The sequence below is a fragment of the Amborella trichopoda genome, chromosome 3, assembly GCF_054954075.1.
Source record: "Amborella trichopoda isolate Santa Cruz 75 chromosome 3, AtrichopodaSantaCruz75HAP2 v2.0, whole genome shotgun sequence".
NCBI classification, from domain to species: domain Eukaryota; kingdom Viridiplantae; phylum Streptophyta; class Magnoliopsida; order Amborellales; family Amborellaceae; genus Amborella; species Amborella trichopoda.
The window spans coordinates 2,399,073-2,421,252 of record NC_142338.1 but is presented as its reverse complement, the minus strand read 5'-3'; the positions used below and the strand labels follow the sequence as shown (position 1 = coordinate 2,421,252).

At 33.3% G+C, this 22,180-nt stretch overlaps 1 protein-coding gene and 1 pseudogene across 2 annotated transcripts; one reads left to right on the top strand and one right to left on the bottom strand.

Moving 5' to 3' along the window:
- Positions 1-1,951: 1,951 nt before the first annotated feature.
- LOC148782676 (uncharacterized) lies at positions 1,952-6,181 on the top strand (annotated as a pseudogene). Its single transcript, XR_016052211.1, has 2 exons — positions 1,952-2,955; positions 5,965-6,181. The product of XR_016052211.1 is annotated as an uncharacterized LOC148782676 (transcript).
- An 8,386-nt stretch (positions 6,182-14,567) lies between these two features.
- Positions 14,568-22,157, bottom strand: AQI (Peptidase M20/M25/M40 family protein). Its single transcript, XM_088862845.1, has 4 exons — positions 21,251-22,157; positions 16,223-16,360; positions 15,123-15,362; positions 14,568-14,851 (listed from the first exon to the last, which is right to left on the bottom strand). Exons 1-4 carry the CDS (start codon positions 22,097-22,099, stop codon positions 14,738-14,740), a joined length of 1,341 nt encoding a protein of 446 aa, XP_088718971.1. The 5' UTR covers positions 22,100-22,157; the 3' UTR covers positions 14,568-14,737.
- Between the last annotated feature and the right edge of the window lie 23 nt (positions 22,158-22,180).

Sequence of the window (22,180 nt, the reverse complement as noted above, 5' to 3'; positions counted from 1 at the left end):
CATATTAAACAATCAAAGTAATGTGCGCCTCCAAACTTTGTCATGAGAAGAAATTGTGTTGAAAATTCTTAGGATAGTGCAAGAATATCTATTTGATCTCTAATTAAAAAAATTTAAACTAAAAAAAATTTCAAACCAAACAGATCTATAAATGCAAGAAAATCTAAAAAATCAAACGATTGAGTTAATGTGCTACAAGATGTACTATTTGTAGGATTTGAAATCTAATTTTTTTTTTCTCTATATCTATACATTTTGATGTTGAAATGATCGATTAGACGTTTTCTGAGTATCAAAATATCCTTTTTCTAAGGATTTTACATGCTGAGTTGATCTATTAGATTTTTTATTTTTTTTACTTTGAATTTAGTGAATGACATGCTCACAACTTTAAAATATAAAGGACATGAGTGATTGTAATCTTCTTGTGCTAAGTAAATGGTCTCTTTGTATACTTTGCCTTTTAATAATATTCCCATAGATAAATTAGTGCTATGGCTTTTCTGTAAGGGTGTGGTTTGCATAAGGTTGCAATATTAAACAATCAAAGTAATATGTACCTCCAAACTTTGTCATGAGATGCAATTTTGGTGTCAAAGATTTTTAGAATAGTGCGAGAATATCTGTTTTATCTCTCATTATAAAATTTTAAACTAAAAACATGATTCAAAACAAGGAGATCTACAAGCGCATAAAAAGCTTGAAAATGGATGATCTAGATAATGTTTTGCAAGATGTACTATTTTTAGGACATAAAATTTCATTTATTCTCTATATTTGCACATCTCGATGTCGAGATAGTCAATTAGTCACTTTTTAGTAACAAAATAGCCTTTTTCGAAAGATTTTAGGTGTGCACCTGTAGATTTTAAGGTGTCAACCTTATATAATTTTTTCCTTTATGTAAACATCCCAAATGGAAAAATAATATAAAATTGCAATACAGGAGTTCATTTTAAAGTTTTCCGGGTTTGGATTGCCCATCCACTTTACCGAATCAATGATTTGGATCAGCTAACAGATGTTAAATTGGTCACAATATATAATATTATTAAAAAGGGAGTCAGGAGAGGGAGGATCATTTTTATTTTTATTTTTATTTGTTTTTGACAAGTTAACAGTAGGGATGGAAGGTACGACTTCAGAGAGGAAGAAGTTTTATGGTTTTAAGAGCCAACCCATCGATAGACCAGAGTTTTAAAACACTAAATGGACTATGAAAGTGTTATCCAATATTTTCTGCCCATTAGTTTTTTCCCCCTTCCCTAGAATATTCTTTTTTTGAAAAATTTACTTCCTCTCTAAAAATACTTATCTTAGCAACTAAAAAAAACTATGCCATTTATCTCTTATTCTCACGCACCAACAATTACCCTTATGCCAAACTATTGTATTTACCTTTTGTTTTAAAACAAGACTCCAAGAAGAAATACTATAACTTGCCTAAATATATCCTATCTAGAAAATACGGATATTTTTTTAAATAAATCACACCAAAAATATGGTTTCAACTTTTCTAAAGAAATTATACCTTAAGATAAAAAAAAACTTGTTTAAAAAAATAAATTTAATCAAACTAAACTAAAAAAATCTATTTTTAACTATTAACCCTAATAAATAAAAGTAAAAAATCTACTCAATCTTTGAAAATAAAATTAACAAAAGACAAAGTTAAAATTATATAGCAACTAGATTTTTATATGTATGTACCGAGAGAGGTCAAGAGGTTCTATTTCTTTATCCGAAGCTACCCTATTACCGAAGCAGACGCCGGAGCTGTGACGTTATTTTCTGATCGCCACGTGGGAACAAACCTATTGACCGTTCTATTTGCGGAATATACCCTGTTAACTTGTCTTTTTTTTCCGAATTCGTAACGTCCGTACTTATATTTTCTTATATAAATAAACCCCTTAAGCATGTTCAGCCTCACTAATCTAGAGAGAGAAAGTCTTTTATCATTTTAGAGAGAGAAAGCTCCCTTAGCACTTCTCTCTCTCTCTCTCTCTACCCTGAGGACAAGAGCTTCCCTGAGTAAACCACCTCCAAATCGATAACTCCAATGGCTCCCTACCTTCTCATCTTCTTCCTCTTCACAAACATAGCATCTTCATTGTTATCGGAGGAAGAACCGGTCGCCATTGTCTTTAGGTTTCAACAATGTCTAAACACAACATCTTCATTCTTATCAGAGAAAGAAACAGTCGCCATTATCTCTAGGTTTCAACAATATCTTCAGATAGACACAGCACACCCAAACCCTAATTACTCTCTCTCTACAGCTTTTATTCTCTCTCTAGCCCAAGCCATTGGTCTCGAGTCTGAAACCCTAGAATTCGTTGAGGGAAAACCAGTAGTCATCCTCAAATGGCCTGGGAAGAAAACCCATCTGTCCTGTATACTCCTAAGCTCTCACACTGATATTGTTCCATCAGAGAATCAGAAATGGGTTCACCCACCATTATCGGCTCACAATGATCTTAACGGAGATATTTATGGGAGGGGCTCACAGGACATGAAATGTGTGGGTTTACAATATTTGGAAGCCATTAAAAGGCTGAAAATAAATGGGTTCGAACCAGTTCGAACTGTGTATCTTTCTTTTGTACCAGATGAAGAGATCGGGGGAAAAGATGGAACCGGAGCTCTCGTAAACTCGAAGAATTTCGAGGAAATGAATGTTGGGGTTGTTCTGGATGAGGGTGTAGCTTCACCCGACGAGAATTACAGGGTTTCTTATGGGGAGAGAAGCTGGTTATTAAGGCAGTAGGGAGCCCTGGTCATGGTTCGAAACTTTACGACAAGAGCAAAATGGAGAATTTGCAGAAGAGTTTGGAGAGTGTTTGGAGTTTCAGAGCTTCACAGTTTGATTTGGTGAAATCTGGGTTGAAGAAAGAGTGGGAGGTGATCTCAGTGAACCCGGTATTCCTAAAGGCCGGCATGCCTTCACCTACGGTACTCACTCTCTCGACAGCATTTCCTTCTTTTGTACACGAGACTGTATTTACTTCTTTTACAATTGCAGTTGCTTTTGTTAGGATGGAAGAGCTAGAAAGATTGTTGCACAATTTATTTTAATTCTTTATAATTTGAATGTAGAAATTCAAAAAAAAAATTATACAAGGTCTCATCCTAGTAAAGAGCACCTTAAAAATCCACAATGAAAATGCTGTTTTGACAGAAAATCCACCAATTGATCATCTCAACCTGTGCGTTTTGACAGAAAATCCACCAATTGATCATCTCAACCTAGAGTTAAGAAGAAACAGAGAAAGAAATCAAAAAAAGAAAGAACATTAACTTGTGGATGTGAGTATTCCGGCATGGCAATATACACAGATAAGAAAAAAAACTCACAAAAAAAGCCTCTCTCTCTCTCTCCCTACCATCTATGAAGATCAATCATTTTTGATTAACCAAAAGTCAATCTGTATTCCAACTCACGTTTTAAAGGAGTTTGCCGTCATAAACATAAAGATAAATACCAAAAAATGATAACTGACAAAGACTATTAGTCAACTCTTACCACGTCACTTTTCAAAAAGAATGTGCATTTCCTTTCTATAAATAAAAATATAACTATCTTTATCTTCAAATAATAAACAACCTCCAACTAAAAACACAAACTTTCTTAATATAAATATCTTTTTATTAACAACCTAATCTACTCCCATAAACTAAGGAAATAACTTCCTTTTAAACTACCAACCCATAATACTGTACATATCTTTTATAAATAAAGGCCAAATAAATCCCCCAACTAAAAAATACGAATAGTTTCCTAAATAAATCCCACCAAAATATGGTTCGACTTTTCTTAAGAAATTGTACCTTATGATCTAAAAAATAGATTTAATCAACATATATGTTAAAAATCCTATTTTTAACAACTAACCTTAATAAATAAAAATAAAAAGTCTATACAATCTATAAAAATAAAATTTTTAAAAATAAAAATTAAAATTTTGTAGCCACCGAATGTTTGATTTGCATCACACAAACTGCACCCTCGACTTTCTTTTAGAAATAAGCATTTTTTAAACTCGTATGTTTATAATTTTTTTCGTAAAAAATTTTCTTGTTTTTATTTTCGATCCATGCAATCTTCGATATGCATTTTCGTCAATTGAGGTTTGTGTTTTGGAAATCCCTCTTAATGCAAGTTTTCATGTTTTCCACGGGCATAGATTCCTTTCCCACTTGAGCAACCAAAAAAAGAAAAATCTCTCTTAATTGAATCGAAGAAGGACCAGTTTGGGTCATTGTATTCAAATTTTCAGGTAAAGCCGGGCCAATTGTGTTTTCGCTTAGAATTAATATTTCCATTGGGACTCATTTTAAGCCTAAATTTTGGAAATTTCATTTCCACTTAGAATTCACATTTCATCATTTTGCTGCTAAAGAACAAAACAAAATATTAAAATTTTAGAGAGAGAAACTATATCAAATTTTAAATAGAGAAAACATATTAAAATTTTAAAGAGGAAAACTATATCAAAATTTTAGAGAGAGTAAGCATTATGAAATTTTTTAGAGAGAGAATATATATATAACTAGAGAGATAAAATCTCTAAAATTTTTAGAGAGAGAAACTATTTCAAATTTAAATTTTTTGAGAGGCCATATTAAAATTTTAGAGAGAGAAACTATTTCAAATCTTAAATTTTAAAGAGAGAAAGTATTTTAAAATTTTGGAGAGAGAAACTACATTACATTTTTAGAGAGAGGAACTACTTAAAATTTTTTTAGAGAGAAATATCTAAAAACATTTAAAGAGAAAAATTATCTAAAAGTTTAACTTTTAGAGAGAAGGCATATTAAAATTTTAGAGATTAAAAACTATATCAAATTTTAGATAGTAAATTACCGAGAAATTTTTAGAGAAAGAAACTATCTCAAATTTTAAATTTTAGAGAGAGAAAATATCTTAAAACTTTAGAGAGAGAAACTATTTAAAATTTTTTAGATAGAGAAACTATCTCAAATTTTAAGGTTTTTTTTTTTCCAGTTTTAGAGCAAGAAAATATATTAAAAGTTTAGAGAGATAAACTACTTGAAAATTTTAGAGAGAGAACCTATATCAAATTATAAGTTGTAGAGAGAAAATATCTTAAAACTTTAGAGAGAGAAACTATATTAAATTTTAGATAGAGAAAGTACTTAAATTTTTAGAGAGAGAAACTATTTGAAAAAATTTAGATAGAGAAACTATCTCAAATTTTAAATTTTTGATAGAGAAAGCATATAAAAATTTTAAAGAGATAAACTACTTGAAAATTTTAGAGATAAACTACTTGAATATTAAAAGTGTTAGAGAGAGAAAGCATCTTAAAATTATAGAGAGAGTAACTAAAATTTATTAGAGAAAAACTATCTTAATATTTTTAGAAAGAAACCATATCAAATTTCAAGTTTTACATAGAGAGTGTACCTTAAAATTTTAGAGAGAGAAACTATATCATATATTTCTGAATTGTTTAGAGAGAGAAATTATCTCAAATTTTAAGTTTTAAAGAGAGAAAGCATCTTAAAATTTTAGAGAGAGAAAATATATCAAATTTAAAAGAGAAAAATATATAAAATTTTTAGAAAGAGAAACTATCTCAAACTTTTTAGAGAGAAAAACTGTTTCAAATTTTAAGTTTTTGAAAGAGATTATATAAAAATTTTAGAGAGAGAAACCATATCAAAATTTTAAGAAAGAGAGAGAAAAAAAGGATTTGTATTTTCAAGTAAAAGATATTCCAGGAAATCCAAACAAAGAATTTGCATTTATTTGATTTCTTCTACCGGATGCCATCCAAATAGCTTACAATATATTTCCAGTAAATCTCAATTCGAGGATTGACTATTCCCAAGATCGAAAAATTCAAGATCCAAACAGGCCCTAATTGAATTTCGTTTTTCATTGCCTGATTCTTGTACTTTTAGAAGGAAAATTCTGATGTTTTTGTTTCATTTTAGGGTTTTGTTATGAACGTACAACCATCTGAGGCTGAGGCGGGTTTTGATATTCGGGTGCCACCACATGCTGATTCTACTCTCATGGTTGTTTTGTTGGTTATTGGCGACCAATAATTTTCAACTCCGCGCATAAAAAATTAAAGTGAATTCCAATGGTTGAAATGAAATTTGCAAGTCGGGTTCGAGTGCTGTGTTGAGCTGATTATTGGACAGTTCAAGTACAAGTTTCCAACTGTTGACAAGTTTGGTAACCCTGCTTTCACGGCAACTGATGCCTCCAACTCATGGTGGACCCTTTTTGAGGAGGCCGTGAAGAAAGCCCATGGAAACCTCGCAGAGCCCGAAATTTTCCTGGGTGGGAGTGATGCTCGCTATTTTAGAGAGAGAAACTTACCAGCTATAGCCTTCTCTCAAGAGTGCAAATTTTGCCGGTTTGGATGTCAAATAAAAAAACAAAAAAATTGTAAGTTTTTTACTTTTAATTACAAAATGAGTAATATTACTATGAGTCCCTCCCACACCAATAGTATAGGATCCCAAAATATCATCATTAATTTTGACACAGATCTCTAAAAAAAGTTATCAATAAACCTATTCATCCATGTCATAACTTTTCTAGAAACTTATGTCGAAATTTAATAGTGATCGTTTGGGGTCCTACTCCCATGGGTGTAAGAGGGTCTCATAGTGTCATTACTCTAAAAAAATATTCTCATCTTTTTTTTATTCTTATGCTGGACTGTTTGGATGGCGTGAACATATTCAAAACAAATTGACATTCTACCCTTTCAAAATTTATCCTATGCAAAATCCAATACCTTTGGTGTATCATAGAGTTTGAAAAAATTTATTTTGAACATTGGGCCTTTTCAATGAAATAAATGCAAGTCACCCCCCCATTTTACGTCCGATAGTCGAGATCATTTGTGACCTTCATGTACCAAAATATAAGTCGTAGTATTGTATTTTTTTAAAAAAATATATTAAGGTAGTTGTTTTGGCCATTTGTCCATTTAACTTAAATAACTTTTAGAAAAAAAATTATTAAAATGTCCTCACATACAGAGGTTCTCCAAACATATGGATATTCTGTAATAAAATAATTGATGATATACTAAAATAAAATGTTTTTAAGCTGTAATCAGGCGTCAAATAGCTAATTTAACTGCCTCATTGACTTTTTTTGAAGTGTTTTGAATGTTTTATTAATAGTTCCTTTTTTTTAATGTTCCATATCTCTTCATTGTTTTCTTGTAAGAATCCTACTTACTTTTCGTAACAAAAAATATTTTTTGTAATTTTATATTTAATGTTTAATTTTATTTTATTTTATTCCATGTCACTTCAGACGGAACTTGAAGTGCCCAACCAAAATATCTTTCTTTGAGTAAAACATGACCACATGCTTTAAGTGATAAACTCATATTCTTTTCATTAAAAAATATAGGGATTGTTTATAAAGGGACCATATCTTTTGTACAAAAACGACACAACTATTCTCACTCAGAAGTCAGTAGTTTTTTTTGAAACTTTGTATCCATTCAAAGTTTGTGTCTATAAATATCAAAATAATGTATTTATTTCATATGTAGATAATAAAGTTTTAGTCAGGAACTATGTTTTTTTTTTTCAATTGCTTGTTCACCTTGTAAACGAGGGTATTTTTAAAACAATCAAGGGGTACTTTTGAAATAATTTGAAAAGAAGGAAAATGTAAAAATATGCATTCTTTGGAAATTAAATTTCAGATTTTCATGTTCCAAAATAGAGGTATTGTTTCGGTCATGGTTAAGATTCCATCCAACACTTCTAAATTTTATAAAATCTCGGACTTTCATGGTCCCAAACACCCCCTTCACAAAATGAAGGAAAACATTAGAAAAGACATTATAAATAACTTTCTTTCTTTTTTTTTTGAAAAAGGCAATTTATGAACAGGGTATTTTTAAAGGAAAAAAGTTTATAAAAGGTTGCAACCTTAAAATTGTTAAATTATAGATGCACTTCAAAAATCCATCGGAAAATATTGTTTTAATGTTGAAACACTATCTCATTGATCATCACGACATCGAGATGCATGAATGTTAAAGAAAAAAGTATTTTGAGCCTAAAAAATACTGCATCTTGCAACACATTATTTGGACTATATAAAAATAGACTTTCAGATAATCCTAAGAAATTTTTACACCAAAATTGCACGATAAATTTCGGAAGTGTACCTTAATTGGATTATTTAAAGTTGCAAACTTTTAGAAACCACATCCATGGGTAAATAATCAAGGGGTACTTTTGAAATAATCCAAAAAGAAAGAAATGAAAAAACGTGCATTCATAGCTCAAATACCCCATTCACAAATAGATGGAAAATATTTGAATAAGTTTCTTTTTTTTTTTTTTGGATTTTTAATACTTTGTTTGGAATTTTTTAGACATATTGGAACTTGGCCACGAAAATCGACTAAAATCTGATTGGCCAAAGGCCGATTCCGGTTCAAACCGATTGGGTTGTCAAACATTATATCAGTCGGTAGTGATGTAACTGTGTATTATTTTTTCTGAATTGCTTGCTCACCTGGTAAACGAGGGTATTTTTAAAACAATCAAGGGGCATTTTTGAAATAATTAAAAAAAAGAAAAAAATGTAAATGTAAAGAAAATGTAAGTATATGCATTCCTGGCCCAAACATCCCGTTCACAAATTGATGGAAAACAATAGAAAATACAATATATTACAAATAAGTTTTTTTTTTTTTCCTGATTTTTAATATTTTATTGAAAAAGGCAATTTATGAACAGGGTATTTTTTAATCAAGGGGTATTTTTCAAATAATCCAAAAAAGAAGGAAAATGTAAAAATATGCATTCATGGCCCAAACACCTAAGTTCACAAATTGATGGAAAATATTAGAAAATAAATTACAAATAAGTTTTTTATTGTTTTGGATTTTTAATACTTTTTTGGGAAAAAATTTCAACATCTTTGAACTTGGCCATGAAAATCGACTAAAATTGGATCGGTAAAAGGCCGATTTCGGTTCCAGTTCAACCCGTTTGGGTTGTTAAACATTTGATCATTTGGGAGTGATAATTAGGTGGGTTGCACGTATGCAATTACTTGTAGCAGATTAACTTTAACTAATTATTCAACCATCAAAATAAATTTATTATTAAAAAATTTGATAAATACCAAACAACCTCTTGTAAGAAATTTTTAACCACTTAATATTTTTATGAAAATAAATTTTACTAAAACCTTGATTTCTTAAAATCATGTTTTGAGAGATTATTTCTTTATCTACTTTTCAAAAGCTTCCATGAAAATCTCTCTCTCTCTCCTAAAATCTCTACATTTTCTCTCTTTTCCTAAAATCACTATTTTTTATCTCTCTTCTAAAATATATACTCTTTACCCATAAAATATTAGGAAGGGATGGAGATCCTCTTTTCCTTACTCTTCATGCACAAATTTTAGGAAAAGGTTGGATAAAAAAAATTCTTCTATTTTTCAATAAGATATAGAAACAATGTTTCTCTTCTCTTATAATCTCTACTTTCTCTCTCTATTCTACACACAAAATTTTAGTCTCTGTCTTTCCCTCTAAACATAAGAAATATGTCCTACAACCTTTATAACATTAGGGTCCCTTCTTATTGTCGCGACACTTAGTCTCTCTCTTTCCCTAAACGTGGGGAATAGGTCCTACAACCTCTATAATCTCTATAACATTAGGGTCCCTTCTTATTTTGACGACATGACATGTGTCCACCCCTTAACTCTTGTTTAATAATGTAGTGTAGATATATATATATATATATATATATATATATATATATATATATATATATATATATATATATATATATAATGGGAAAAGTCTATATAAGGTTGCAACCTTAAAATGTAGACTCACATATACACCTTAAAAATCTATCGGAAATGTCGTTTTAATTTTGAAAAAGCCCTTTAATCAATCATCTCGACATCGAAATCTATGTATATGAAAAAAAAAAAAAATTGAGTCTCGAAGATAGTGCATCTTGCAACACATTATCTAGACAATTCATTTTCAAGTTTTTCATATATTTATAGATCTACTTGATTTTAACCATTTTTGAAATTTAAAATTTCTAATTACGTATGAAAATAGATTTTAAGATAATACTAATATTTTTTTATAAAAAATTACATGTTATAATAAAATTTTAAGGTGCACCTTAATTGGATTGTTTAAGGTTGCAACCATATAGAAACTGCACCCATATATAATATATCCCCAGTCCTTTCTTCATAGACCAAAAAAACAATTAACAATTTAGATGATGTTGGGAGTTAGGATACTGATAGACAAGTGATATAAAAATTAAAAAGATATTGCTGAAAAGAGATGTGATATGGGAAGAGAAATTGATTTTGAGAGAGAGACAGAGTTCTCCCCTTCAAATATCCTCAAAGCATCAGAGAAAGCAATTTCTTTCTTATAGCCTCATACAGTCCTCCCCTCCACCTCATCCCAAGTTCTCCTTCTCATCACTATCTCTCTAATGTTTATTATTCATTATCGTTTTTTATTTATTTTTTACTAGTTATTTTTGTTTGATTCCGCATCGATCTATTTTATAGCTTTCTTAATTGATTTTCCTATTCTCATAAATTTTTAAGTAATTTGGTATGCAGGTATTCATATTAAAATCGTTATGCTTGACAATGCTCATATGCTCATTGTTTGAAAATCACTTAATTATATTGTTGAAGCAATGCAAGTAAATCCACTAGTCTAGACCTTAAATTGTAATACGCTTAACAAACACTCTCTGTTTTATCAACATATGAAGCCCAAGAAAGTGAAACAAAGGGGGATTTGGGAGGATCAGAAAGTTAAACTAATTTCAGTAAGCCTAATTATTGAAAGTTTGAATGTTTTGAAAGTAATAATCTTGATGCAAAAACTGAGGGAAATTAACATAATTTTTTAAGTTAAATATAGTCCTGCATTTTTTTTTATCTCAAACCCAAATCCCATTTTCTTGCCGTATTATTTTCTCAAATTGCTGGGTGGGTTCAGCATTTGAAGTGACAAATCAAAATTTCCTTTTGAGTTAAATATATGTTTCACACTTAAAGGATCCAATCCATTATATTGACAGAAAAGATGGGTCCGTCGAAGTATTCAACCTATGTTTTTACAGAAGAGAAAGTATGTAAATGCGACTTGGATTTTGTGCAATCCTTTTTGAGAGCTAGCAAATGCTTCTTTCAGTGTTGGATAGAAGAATTTAAGTACCGAGCCCACAATTTCTTGTATGCTCGAATAGCTCAGTTGGCTTGAGTGTGTAGCTGTTAACCATAAGGTCGGAGGTTCAAGCCCTCCTACTAGCGTATATAAAAATTCAGTTTTAACATATAACATAATTAACCACATAAATTTTATTTTAACAAAAACAAAACATCCCTCTAGCATAAATTTAAAATTTTATTTAGGGAAAATATCTCTATACTTCCCATTTTTAACATAACATAATTAACCTCTAGCACATAAATTTTATTTTAACAAAAAGAAAACATAATTAATATCCTTCTAGCATAAATTTTAGGGAAAATATCTCCATACTCTCCATGTTTAAGTTTTATATCTCAATGGACCCAAGGTTTCAAAACATATATTAGGTCATAAAAATTCTAAGTTTTATATTTTTTAACTTTCTAAGCTGATTTTATTCCCTGTAAACTTATTTTTTGGCCCTCAACAAATATAAAAAAGACTTATCATTTCTAAACACCATCATTTTTCTCTCTTCACATTATTTTTCCTTACATCTCTCTCTTTCTACCTATTTTTTCACTCTCCCTATTGTCTCTCACACTCTTTCTCCCCTCTTAGAGAGGCAAAGAGGGTGAATGTTAGAGAGAGAGAGATTTGGGGGGAATGTATCACGTATAGAGAATAAGAGTTTAGAATGAGCATGTCTTTTCTATATTTGTTAAGGCTAAAAAAATAGTTAAAAGTGGATAAAGTTAGTCAAGGGGTTAGGAAATATATTTTAAATCTTTGGATCTATTGAGATATGAAAACAAAAAATAGGCAGTATGAGGATATTTCTCCTAAATTTTATTTTTTAAAAAACCAAACATAATTAACCTCCTTCTAGCACATAAATTTTATTTTAACAAAACATAATTTTTGGCAAGAGATTGGGTCGTGGTGGTAGCACCTCCATACTATCGTGGTTTTTAATTCTACTTATACCACCTACCCACACCTTCGGAAATTTAAAAACACAATTTATTATGCACATATGAAATAAATAAATTATCTATACACCTATCCCCAACTCAAATTCAAGAGAGTGATATGCATATATATGCATTCCCCACTTTTTTTTCTCATATTCAAACTTCCTAAAATTTGTACCTATCCCCAACTCAAATTCAAGATAGAGAAATATATGCATACATATTTAAAAGATTGTTTCCATATCCACAAACTTTGAATGGACACAAACTCTGAATATTATGTTGCATATTTATATGGCTTCATGCAGTGCATGTGAATCTGCTATACAACCAATAATGCTCTTTGGGCTTGTGGGTTTCATTGTTATGGTTCAACATTTATTCGTTTTGGTTTTTATCAATCTTAGTTTTTAATATGCTTTATAGCAATGGTTGGTTAGTTATACATTATAAAGTATTAATGCGATGATAATTGTAAAGAAATCTCATATCCTCTCTTTCATATTATCACATGGATTTTGTGATTTTCAGGTATTATTTGCCATCATTGAATAAAGCTTAACAAACTCCATATTGAAGGTAAGTTTTCAGTTATTATTTGCCATCATTGAATAAAACTTAACAAATTCCATATTGAAGGAAGTCGTCGTATTTTTTCCTTTTTTGTATTACTTATGTTTAGTATTTTTTGAGGTGTTCTTCACCTTGTTTTTCTTAAGGTATGTAATTACTTTTTAAAATTAATAGAAAATATTAGAGGTATGTAGTTATTTTTTTAAAATTGATGAAAAATATTAGAAAATATAATACAAATAAGTTTCCTAGTTTTTTGGTTTTTTAAATTTTTTTTTTGAATTTTTTTCAACATCTTGGAACTTGGCCACGAAAATGGACTAAAATCGGATCGGGCAAAACGAGAGGAAAAAGTTGTGATTGTTCCATGCACAGGTTAGATGAAGAATTATAACTCTTTGATCCCAAAAACATTTTGATCCTTAATCACAATCATTGAAACTGATTCGGTTGCAACTTGATACCCAACAGCGGAAGTCCCAAAAACGCACCATCCTACTGAAGTGTCCTTTAGCCTCCATCGGTGGTAAAAGTAAGAGCGATTTGTCACCTCTCGTCTTCAAAGGTGAGGTGTCAAATTACCGCAATTAGTTTATGTGAAGTGTAAAGTGCACCTCACTCCCATATTCACTAACAAGCGAAGAGGATAACCATATACACTGCAGTATTCACTAACAAACTAGTGAAGAGGATAACCATATAATTAAGAATGATTTCTCTTCATTGTGTAAATAAACCCCTACTTATCACTCTTCAAATAAGACAAAATATATTTTTTCAAAACATTATAACACGAAAATGATAGTATTTTAAAATAACATATTAGTATTTTCTATAATAAAATACATAGACACGGAATCATGTATTATTATTTGACACGAAAACAAGCATAAGAAACATTCATATCAAAATTTGTCATTTTATTTCAGAACGCAACACACCTGTACACCTTTTAAAAACAAAGAGGCGTGGGATCTCAAGTGACATCCATCAACGCACATATCCGTGTTATATGATCTCTATGAATATAGGTAGACCAAACCATGTGGCCGGTAAGGTCAGGCCTAGGTTAGGCATTTCATGGCAGCCCCACTTAACCCGACGATATATATATATATATATATAAGAGGATCTAGGCTAGGCCAGGTTTGCCCATTTTCAAGGCCACCCAAACATCACCTGAAGGCTGAAGTAACATGAAGTGCTAATCTCAATGGGGTAATGAGGAGTCCTATTCCAAGATGGCGGGACTGGACCAAACCTCCTATTTTTGCTCTTTCAAGCAGCATTCAAAAAAAATGAATTGGTGACCCGATCGCCCATCCAGAAAATTGGCCCGGATCTGCAGTTTGGATTGGTAAATAAAAAATTTTAAAACTAGAGAACAAAATAAAATTTTGAAAAATAATAAAAATAAAAAGTGGGACTGAATAGGCCAGGTCCTTGACAAAATCAACCAGTTATGTTAAAGAACCAGTGAATTCCTGACGGGAACCAGCTGATTCTTGATATATGGTGGAAACCGGACTGGTCGCACCGATTCTCAATCTGAATCGGGCGATTATGATTCTGAATCAGCATTTTTTTAGAACCCTAAGTGAGAAAGAGAGTTATGTCTGTGTGTTTGTCATGTCTATCAATTAGATAGAGAAGGGGAGGGTGTAGCAGTGAACATGTGTTTTCCATTTACCAAAACAATAAAATGCATGCTAAAGAACAGAGATCAAATCATGAATTACTGGACAATTGATTCCTTCACAAGAGGACTGAATGATTACCAGTTTCATCCCACTGAACATTTCCTAAATCTCCAGTCTATTTCTTAGATCATCAAGAGAAGACAAGCTCCTAAAATTCTTGTACAAGCAAACTAACCATTTCAGATATGGAAAAAACGGCTTTATTTACCAAAGCATATATACAACATGAAGAAAAGAAAATGGAAGACATGGTTGATCTGCAGATCTCTTATAACTCATCTTGTGTGTCATCCTCTTTTATAGCCTCATCGTAAGAGGCAAAAGCCTCGATGATGGACTCGTAAACCTTGATACCTTTCAAGTACTCATCCTGGTTCAGAAACTGCAAGGTAATACATATTATGAGTCTCTGAGTCTCTCTCTCTCTCTCACTCTCTCTCTGTCCAACATAAAAAAGACATGCATAATCTACCAGTACACAGACATGCATAAGTGGGAGCCATCCATGGATTGATGGAGAAGGAAAGGCAGAGACTTAACACCAAAAAAGAACTTACTGCTGAGGAGAACGAAGACAGAACGGCTAAACAACAACAAACAGTATGGTCATGGACCGATACAGAAAACAAAAGGAAACAAAAATAAGACTGTACCTCATTGTGGTCATGGAGCAATATAGGAGTGTTTGCCATAGGAGAAAAGCCGATAGCTGGTAAGCCTCTCTCTCTAAAATAGCGAGAATCGGTTGAGGCTGGGAAAATCTCAGGCTTTGCAAGCTTACCATTGGCTCTCTTTATGGCCCCCTCCAAAAGGCCCCACCATGGGTTTGAGGCATCAGTTGCAGTTACAGCAGGGTTGCCAAAATTGTCATCAATTGGAACCTTTTGCTTAAACTGTCCAAAAATCATACATGAATCATCACTAATCAGATATCAAAACAAAGTAACCAAAAATAAAAATAAAAATTGATCCAGTAATGGCACACATATCCATTGAAAATAGTTTCTCGCCCTGTAAGATTCACCAAGCAACAACCTTCATCGACAGAACTTTGTATTTTATGAGATGAACTCCGTTTACGAGCAGAGAACAAGTGGTATGGAGCATTTGTGATAATCAATTAATCACGGGCCCCCTCCCTCCCATTTGTGGGTGCACATATATATATATATATATATATATATATATATATAGAGAGAGAGAGAGAGAGAGAGAGAGAGAGAGAGAGAGTGGGTGTCAGCAGTCAAAGACAAGTGGCAAACTTCATTTGAACCACTGGAGTTCAATACAGTTTCCGTGCAAACCAATTATGAAAAGATATATAAATGTGTGTGTGCGTGTGTATGTGTGAGAGAGAGAGAGATTGGTTTTTATGAAAAAAAGGGAGAGATTGTGTTATGTATCTGGAAGAGAGAGAGAGAGAGAGAGGATTGTGTGTTATGCATCTGGAAGAAAAAGAGGGACAGAGAGATTGCATGTGCATGTGTTACAGGCTAGAAAAGAGAGAGTGAGTATATGCATATGTTATGGATGTGCATTATATCTTTCATTGCCTAGAAGGGGCTCGGAATTAAGATATTTAGATGTGCAGGACAAGTTCAGCTCCTTCAAGAGCATGGGTTCACAATGCTTTAATCTTAAACTGTAGGAGTAAACTTCAGTCTCATGATTATCAGAAAGAAAATAGGTAAAAACCAGTCATGTGTTACCTTTTCCGGAAAGTGGAAAGTACATCTGTTCTGGGGTTACATACCTGAAATGTCATATTACGGGAAGTAGGAGCCCATTCTTCTGCTATTCTCCTTTCAAGAGAAAGCGGATCAGCATTCGGTGGGACCCGGATATCAAAGCCTGCCTCAGCCTCAGATGGTTGCAGGTTCATAATAAAACCCTTGAATACAACAAAAAGTTTGGAAATCACCTTCTAAAGATAAAAGAATCAGACCATGACAGCCCTAATTAAATTGAGAGAGATTTCCTAAAGGACAAATCTTCAAATTACAAATAGGCATATCTAAGATCAGGTAGATCAAAAGAAAAACAAAAGATATTGGAGCAAAAGAATTATGAACACAAAAATTTAAACAATGATCATTAACAAAAGTCAAATTTTTCCAAGTGCAGTTAGCATAAGGCTTTGGCTTCACAATAAGAAGTAAGCTGCACCCACCTGAATGCAGTTTTGGTACTGGAAACCCCTACAATGGCCTAAAAATCTATATTGGCCCTTAACTATGAAATTTGAAGTTCCAAAAATGGCGCAGATCTGGTGGGTCTGTGAACACTTAAAAATGGATAGTTTGAGTAATGTGTCATGAGAAGTTATTTTCGGGGCTTGAAATCATTTTATTTCTTTCAAATCCATAACTGTCAAGGTAAATGTTATCAATTTGATCATTTTACAGTTCTGTGTCAGCAATTTCTGGCAAGAATTGAGTTGCAGCCCTATGCCAACATTTTCCATTGTTTTTCTATTTTCCGTCTAGTCGGTTCTGAACAACCAATTTTCCAAGCCAACTTGCAATTTAAGGCTCAGCTTCAATGGGCAAAAAATTTAATGAAGAGCGGTATTTGAAATTAGGGAAAACATTCTCTTTACTCAGAGTGACAGGCATTTTCATGGCATTTCTTAGTAATCAGGATTGCGAAAGGCATCACAAGGGAATAGTGGAGGGACCAAGCTGCACCGTTTTTCACTCCTAAATGAGTGAAGAAAGAAAACAGCGATATTTCTTATGAACAGACCATCCAAATGACACCTAGGTTCATAGGCTAAATACAAAAAGCAATAGTTACAGCAATCTAAAGTTCAGAGTGAAATCTCCAGAAAATAAGGTGGAGCTATAGAAACAGCAAATGTTTTTCCCAGGACTGTGATTTTGAACAGATTTTCATTATACTTAAGTTTATAAAGTGTGTCGGGTCAAAAAGACATGCAGACACACAACTAAATGGCATTTTATGTACGTTGGAGCATCTTCACATACGACCGTCAATAAACAAACAGATAAGGTCTAGAGGTTAGTTTTTGACAACAAATCAACAGTAAAAATAAATAGCAAAATGCCAATTCAACTACTAAATGGATACTCATCAATGCTGAAGAATCTTCCCTATAGTGATTGGAGCAGTAACTGTCACTCCATATATCCTTAACCTTCTTAACATCCTCCTCTTATCAACAAAGGAAAATCTATATTCTCCGTTCACCACGCACTAAAGAACACAGAAGATATTCCCTAAAGTGATTGGAGCGACAACTGTCACTCCGTACACCCAATTATATCCTTCACCTTCTTAACATTCTCCTCTGATCAAAAAGGAAAATCTATATTCTCCATTCACAACACACTAAAGAATGAATTTCTGAAAAGATAACCCAAGATAGACTCACATTGAGAGCTCTAGAAGGACTAACCATCCCTTTTCCATCAGGATAAATAACTCGCAGTTTCCCTCTCATCTTTACTCTTTACCAGTCCTTAGTTTAGCATATGTTCATTAAAAAATTCACATCCAGGCATGATAGCTCTTCTTCAAAATTTCAAAAACAACAGTCACACCCAGGTCTCCCCTATTATGTCTATGGAATAACTTTCTGAGAAACTAGATACTTTTTCCACTAGATCCATTTCTCAACCTCTACAAAATGCCCCTAAATAAATAAAGAAAAATGCTGCATCTATGTAAGAAATCCCACATTATTGCTCGTATGAGGAAAATCAGTGTTTGAAAACACAGCCAAGTTGACTCAGACTTAGTCAAGCCGGCCGAGTTACTTGGCCTCGGCAAGGTGCTGAAGCGAGTGTCTCGGACAAAATGGGGGGAGGGTGACAGCACAGAGTAAGTACTGCACAAACTCGCCCGAGTATTTTACAACTCGAGACAACTTGTAATGACTAGCACAAGTTATACAATACTCGGATGAGTCGCTTCAGTCCTCACCCAAGTACCATATAAGTCTCTCTATCTAGAAGGCCCTCTGATTTTTATCTCATTATCTCCTAAAATGTGTCTTTTGTCAGCTCTCTCTCTCTCTCTCTCATGATGAGAAAGAAAGCAAGGGTGGAGAAAACGACAAGGCGCATTTGGCCCAATGATGAGAGAGAGAGAGTCTTGAGAAACCTCTTCTTCTTCCAGCTTCACATTTGTCCTGACTTCCCTCCATAAAACCTCTCTTTTTTTCTCTGCTTTTTTCTCATTGTTGCAGGCTTGCTAACATCATCAAGGTCTTCTTCATCCATGGCAGAAACCCTAGAAACCGCTGCCCATTTGTGGACTCCCGCAAGACACGGGCAAATCTAAGCAACTCGGGAAAGATAGGTGCCAAGTCCCAAGCCCAAGCCATGTTCTCGAACATTGAACAAAACAATTCAACTTTAGTTACCAAAACTCCCTAGAACCAAATGTCAACTACAAGCTTCCACATGAACAAGTCTCTATATTCAAATATTATACGTCACAACAGCAAAAGCAAAATAGCAAACATCTAGTGCCTTTATGAGATAAACAATCCTTTTCACTACGGGCCAAAGTGGCAACATTTTCATTATTGTGCATTCTTCAACGAATTATTTGCATTTCTAGTCCTGCCTTTTCCGGCATAGGGTACTGTGAAGTCAATAACACAATGACCTTCACAGTGGATGTAACCAATGTCCTCCCATCATACATATTGAAGCAATATGATATCATGTCCACATAGCTTTTGTGAAAAATTGATCAACTCCTTTCATCTTGTGTTCCTGTAATTACCAAGGTGATCAATTATGGAAAGGCAGTCATTTATCAAAATGGACTTTTCAAATTCCATATGTCCCCGGTGATTTTAATGCCAAGAATGTAACAGGCTACACTAATTTTCATTTTGAATGCAAAAGTAAACCTTGCCTTTCAAGCCCATTAGATTCTCAAGACCATTACTGGCAAGCATATGTCAGATACCTATAAGCTTAAGTATACAATATCGATCTCCTGGATATTACCTCATACGCAATGATCCTTGGAATCCATCAAGAGACCACTTGACCCAAAAAAAGATGAAATAACTAAAACCATTGAATCACTTATGTGGTTTCCAGAAGTTTTAATACTTTCTTTTCGAGCCCCTCTTCATAAAAACCTTCAAGATTAGTTACTCTCCTTCACCATTCAGAACGATGTCTTCAAGTCTATCTAATGCAATCATGATATGCAACTGTATGTCACATAAGTTCATAACACAAGTGAACGTAAAATTATAAACTTAGCAAATTAATATATTGCTCAATATCATTAGTTCCCGCATAGGGTATCCATTGGCCATAATTCTAGCGTTTTACCAGTGCAACGAACTCCCAACTTTGTGTTTATGCTGTAGAGTGCTCAAGGGGGCCAGATCTCATGCATCTTTTCTTCTCTTTTCTTTTTTCTTTTTTATTCAATGTTATAACGTGCATCATTTCTAAGAATCAATTTGATCTCTTCTTACGTAGTGTCAACACTACCTACTCAAAATTAAAAGAATAACACATCATTGCATAATCTGCAAATAGAAATGTCACATAAATTTGCAAGACGTATATTCTTAGTGCTCTGTCTAAGACCCCCAATTTATATATCATCTCCATTGACATTCATTAAACAAAAATGATGTAGTTACCATTTCTGCCATTTCGATCCAAAAAAATACAAGGAAAAGCTTAAGAAGATAAGCGCCTATGATCCCAAATTTGAGATGCAAAAGCAGGAACAAAAAACCAACAGTAACAGATCCAATACTTTGGTATAACTTGAAAAGTGATCAACAACTTTCATCAAAAAATGGATTTGTGGCATACATCATCTAAAAGGAATCAGGTTTTGAGGTTGGCAACAAAAGGTAAATCACAATGACTCAACAGCAGCTCTAGTTATTCACATAACTGATGAAGCAAAAACCAATTAAAACAAACTATCCACTAATAAGACCTTAAAAAGCAATTGGCAATAAAGCAAAACAAGGAAAATAGTCGTGTGGGAATGAAGAAAGTATCCCAACAACACAAAACTCTAGCTTTTAGGTTAGTGAAAAGAAAATCACAGACCAACCATATATCTCACTCTAATTGTCGAATCCAGTCAAAGCAACATTTTGGGATTCAGAGGAGACTCGGAAAACATGGTTAGTTAAAGATTGAACCCCATATCTGAAGTTGATAAGAAGTACAACTACCAACAATACCTCTAGTTCTTCCATTCTAACGAAAGCCACAATCTAACAGAAGGAAATACAATATCCAGGATATCTAACCATTTTGACAAGTTAGCAAACTGGTGGTCATCACTGGTGGTCATCATGCCTAACATATATATATATATATATATATATATATATATATATATATATATATATATATATATATATATAGAGAGAGAGAGAGAGAGAGAGAGAGAGAGAGAGAGAGACTCTGTGTGTGTTGTCCACCTGAGGTGATAGGCAATTTACCAAATATGTTTTGCATGTGCAGTTTGAGGCAAATCAATGCATTGAAAACTATCTTGCCTAAACCCATCCTACCCGCCAGAGGGAGAGGGCAATAATTCAGACAATTTCTAATACTCGCGATACAACAGCCACAGCATCCAACAATCCGAAGAACTAAATTGAAAATCAACCCATATAACATGTAAAGATAGTGAGCAAGAGACAGAGAAAGAGAGAGATGCAGAGAGCACTGTTTCAATTCCATTGATAACAGAAAGACGGATATGTGGTAGATGGACATAGAGAGAGGTAGAAAGAGAAAAGTATCATTTGTACCGTAGGTGAAGGAATGCCGGCCTTTAAAAAAACCGGATTCACTGAAATCACCTCCCCCTCTTCCTTCAACCCAGACTTCAGTAAATCAAACTGTGAAGCCCTGAACCTCCAAACGCTCTCCAAACTCTTCTGCAAATTCTCCATTGCACTGTTCTCATAAAGCTTTGAACCATGAGCAGGGCTCCCAACTGCCTTAATAACCAACCACCATGGGCTTCTCTCGCCATAAAAAACCCTGTAATTCTCATTCGGTGAAGCCAAACCCTCATCCAGAACAACCGCAACATTCATTTTCTCAAAATTCTTCGAATTAGCGAGAGCTCCAGCTCCATCAACTCCCCCAATCTCTTCATCTGGCACAAAAGATAGATATACAGTTCGAACTGGTTTGAACCCATTTCTCTTTAGCCTTTTAATGGCTTCCAAATACTGTAAACCCACACATTTCATGTCCTGTGAGCCCCTCGCATAGATATCTCCATTAAAATCAATGTGAGCTGATAAAGGGGGGTGAACCCATTTGTGATTCTCTGATGGAACAACATCAGTGTGAGAGTTTAGGAGAATTGACGAAAGTTGGGTTTTTTCGCCAGGCCATTTGAGGATGACTACTGGTTTTCCCTTGGCGAATTCGAGGGTTTCATACTGAAGGCCAATGGATTCGGCCAGAGAAAGTATGAAAGTGGTAGAGAGAGAGTAATTGGGATTTGGGTGTGCCGTGTCTATCTGAAGATATTGTTGAAATCTAGAGATAATGGTAGCTGATTCTTCTTCAGATGATGTTGTCGTTATGAGGAGGAAGAAGATGCCTAGAGAGAGAAAGTGGGGACTGTAAGAAGAAGAAGCCATGGAAGCTACGGAATTCGAGGTTTTGTCAGTCGCACCCGAGACTCCGGGATTTAATCACTCTTGGTGGAGAGAGAGTTTCTC

What these genes read in the sequence shown, in the direction of transcription:
- AQI (XM_088862845.1), bottom strand. Translation starts at nt 22,099, where the DNA reads ATGGCTTCTTCTTCTTACAGTCCCCACTTTCTCTCTCTAGGCATCTTC. An exon ending in CCGGCATTCCTTCACCTACG is followed by an intron (nt 16,361 to 21,250) that starts GTACAAATGATA and finishes GTTGTATTCAAG; the next exon opens with GGTTTTATTATGAACCTGCA. An exon ending in TGCTCCATGACCACAATGAG is followed by an intron (nt 14,852 to 15,122) that starts GTACAGTCTTAT and finishes ATTACCTTGCAG; the next exon opens with TTTCTGAACCAGGATGAGTA.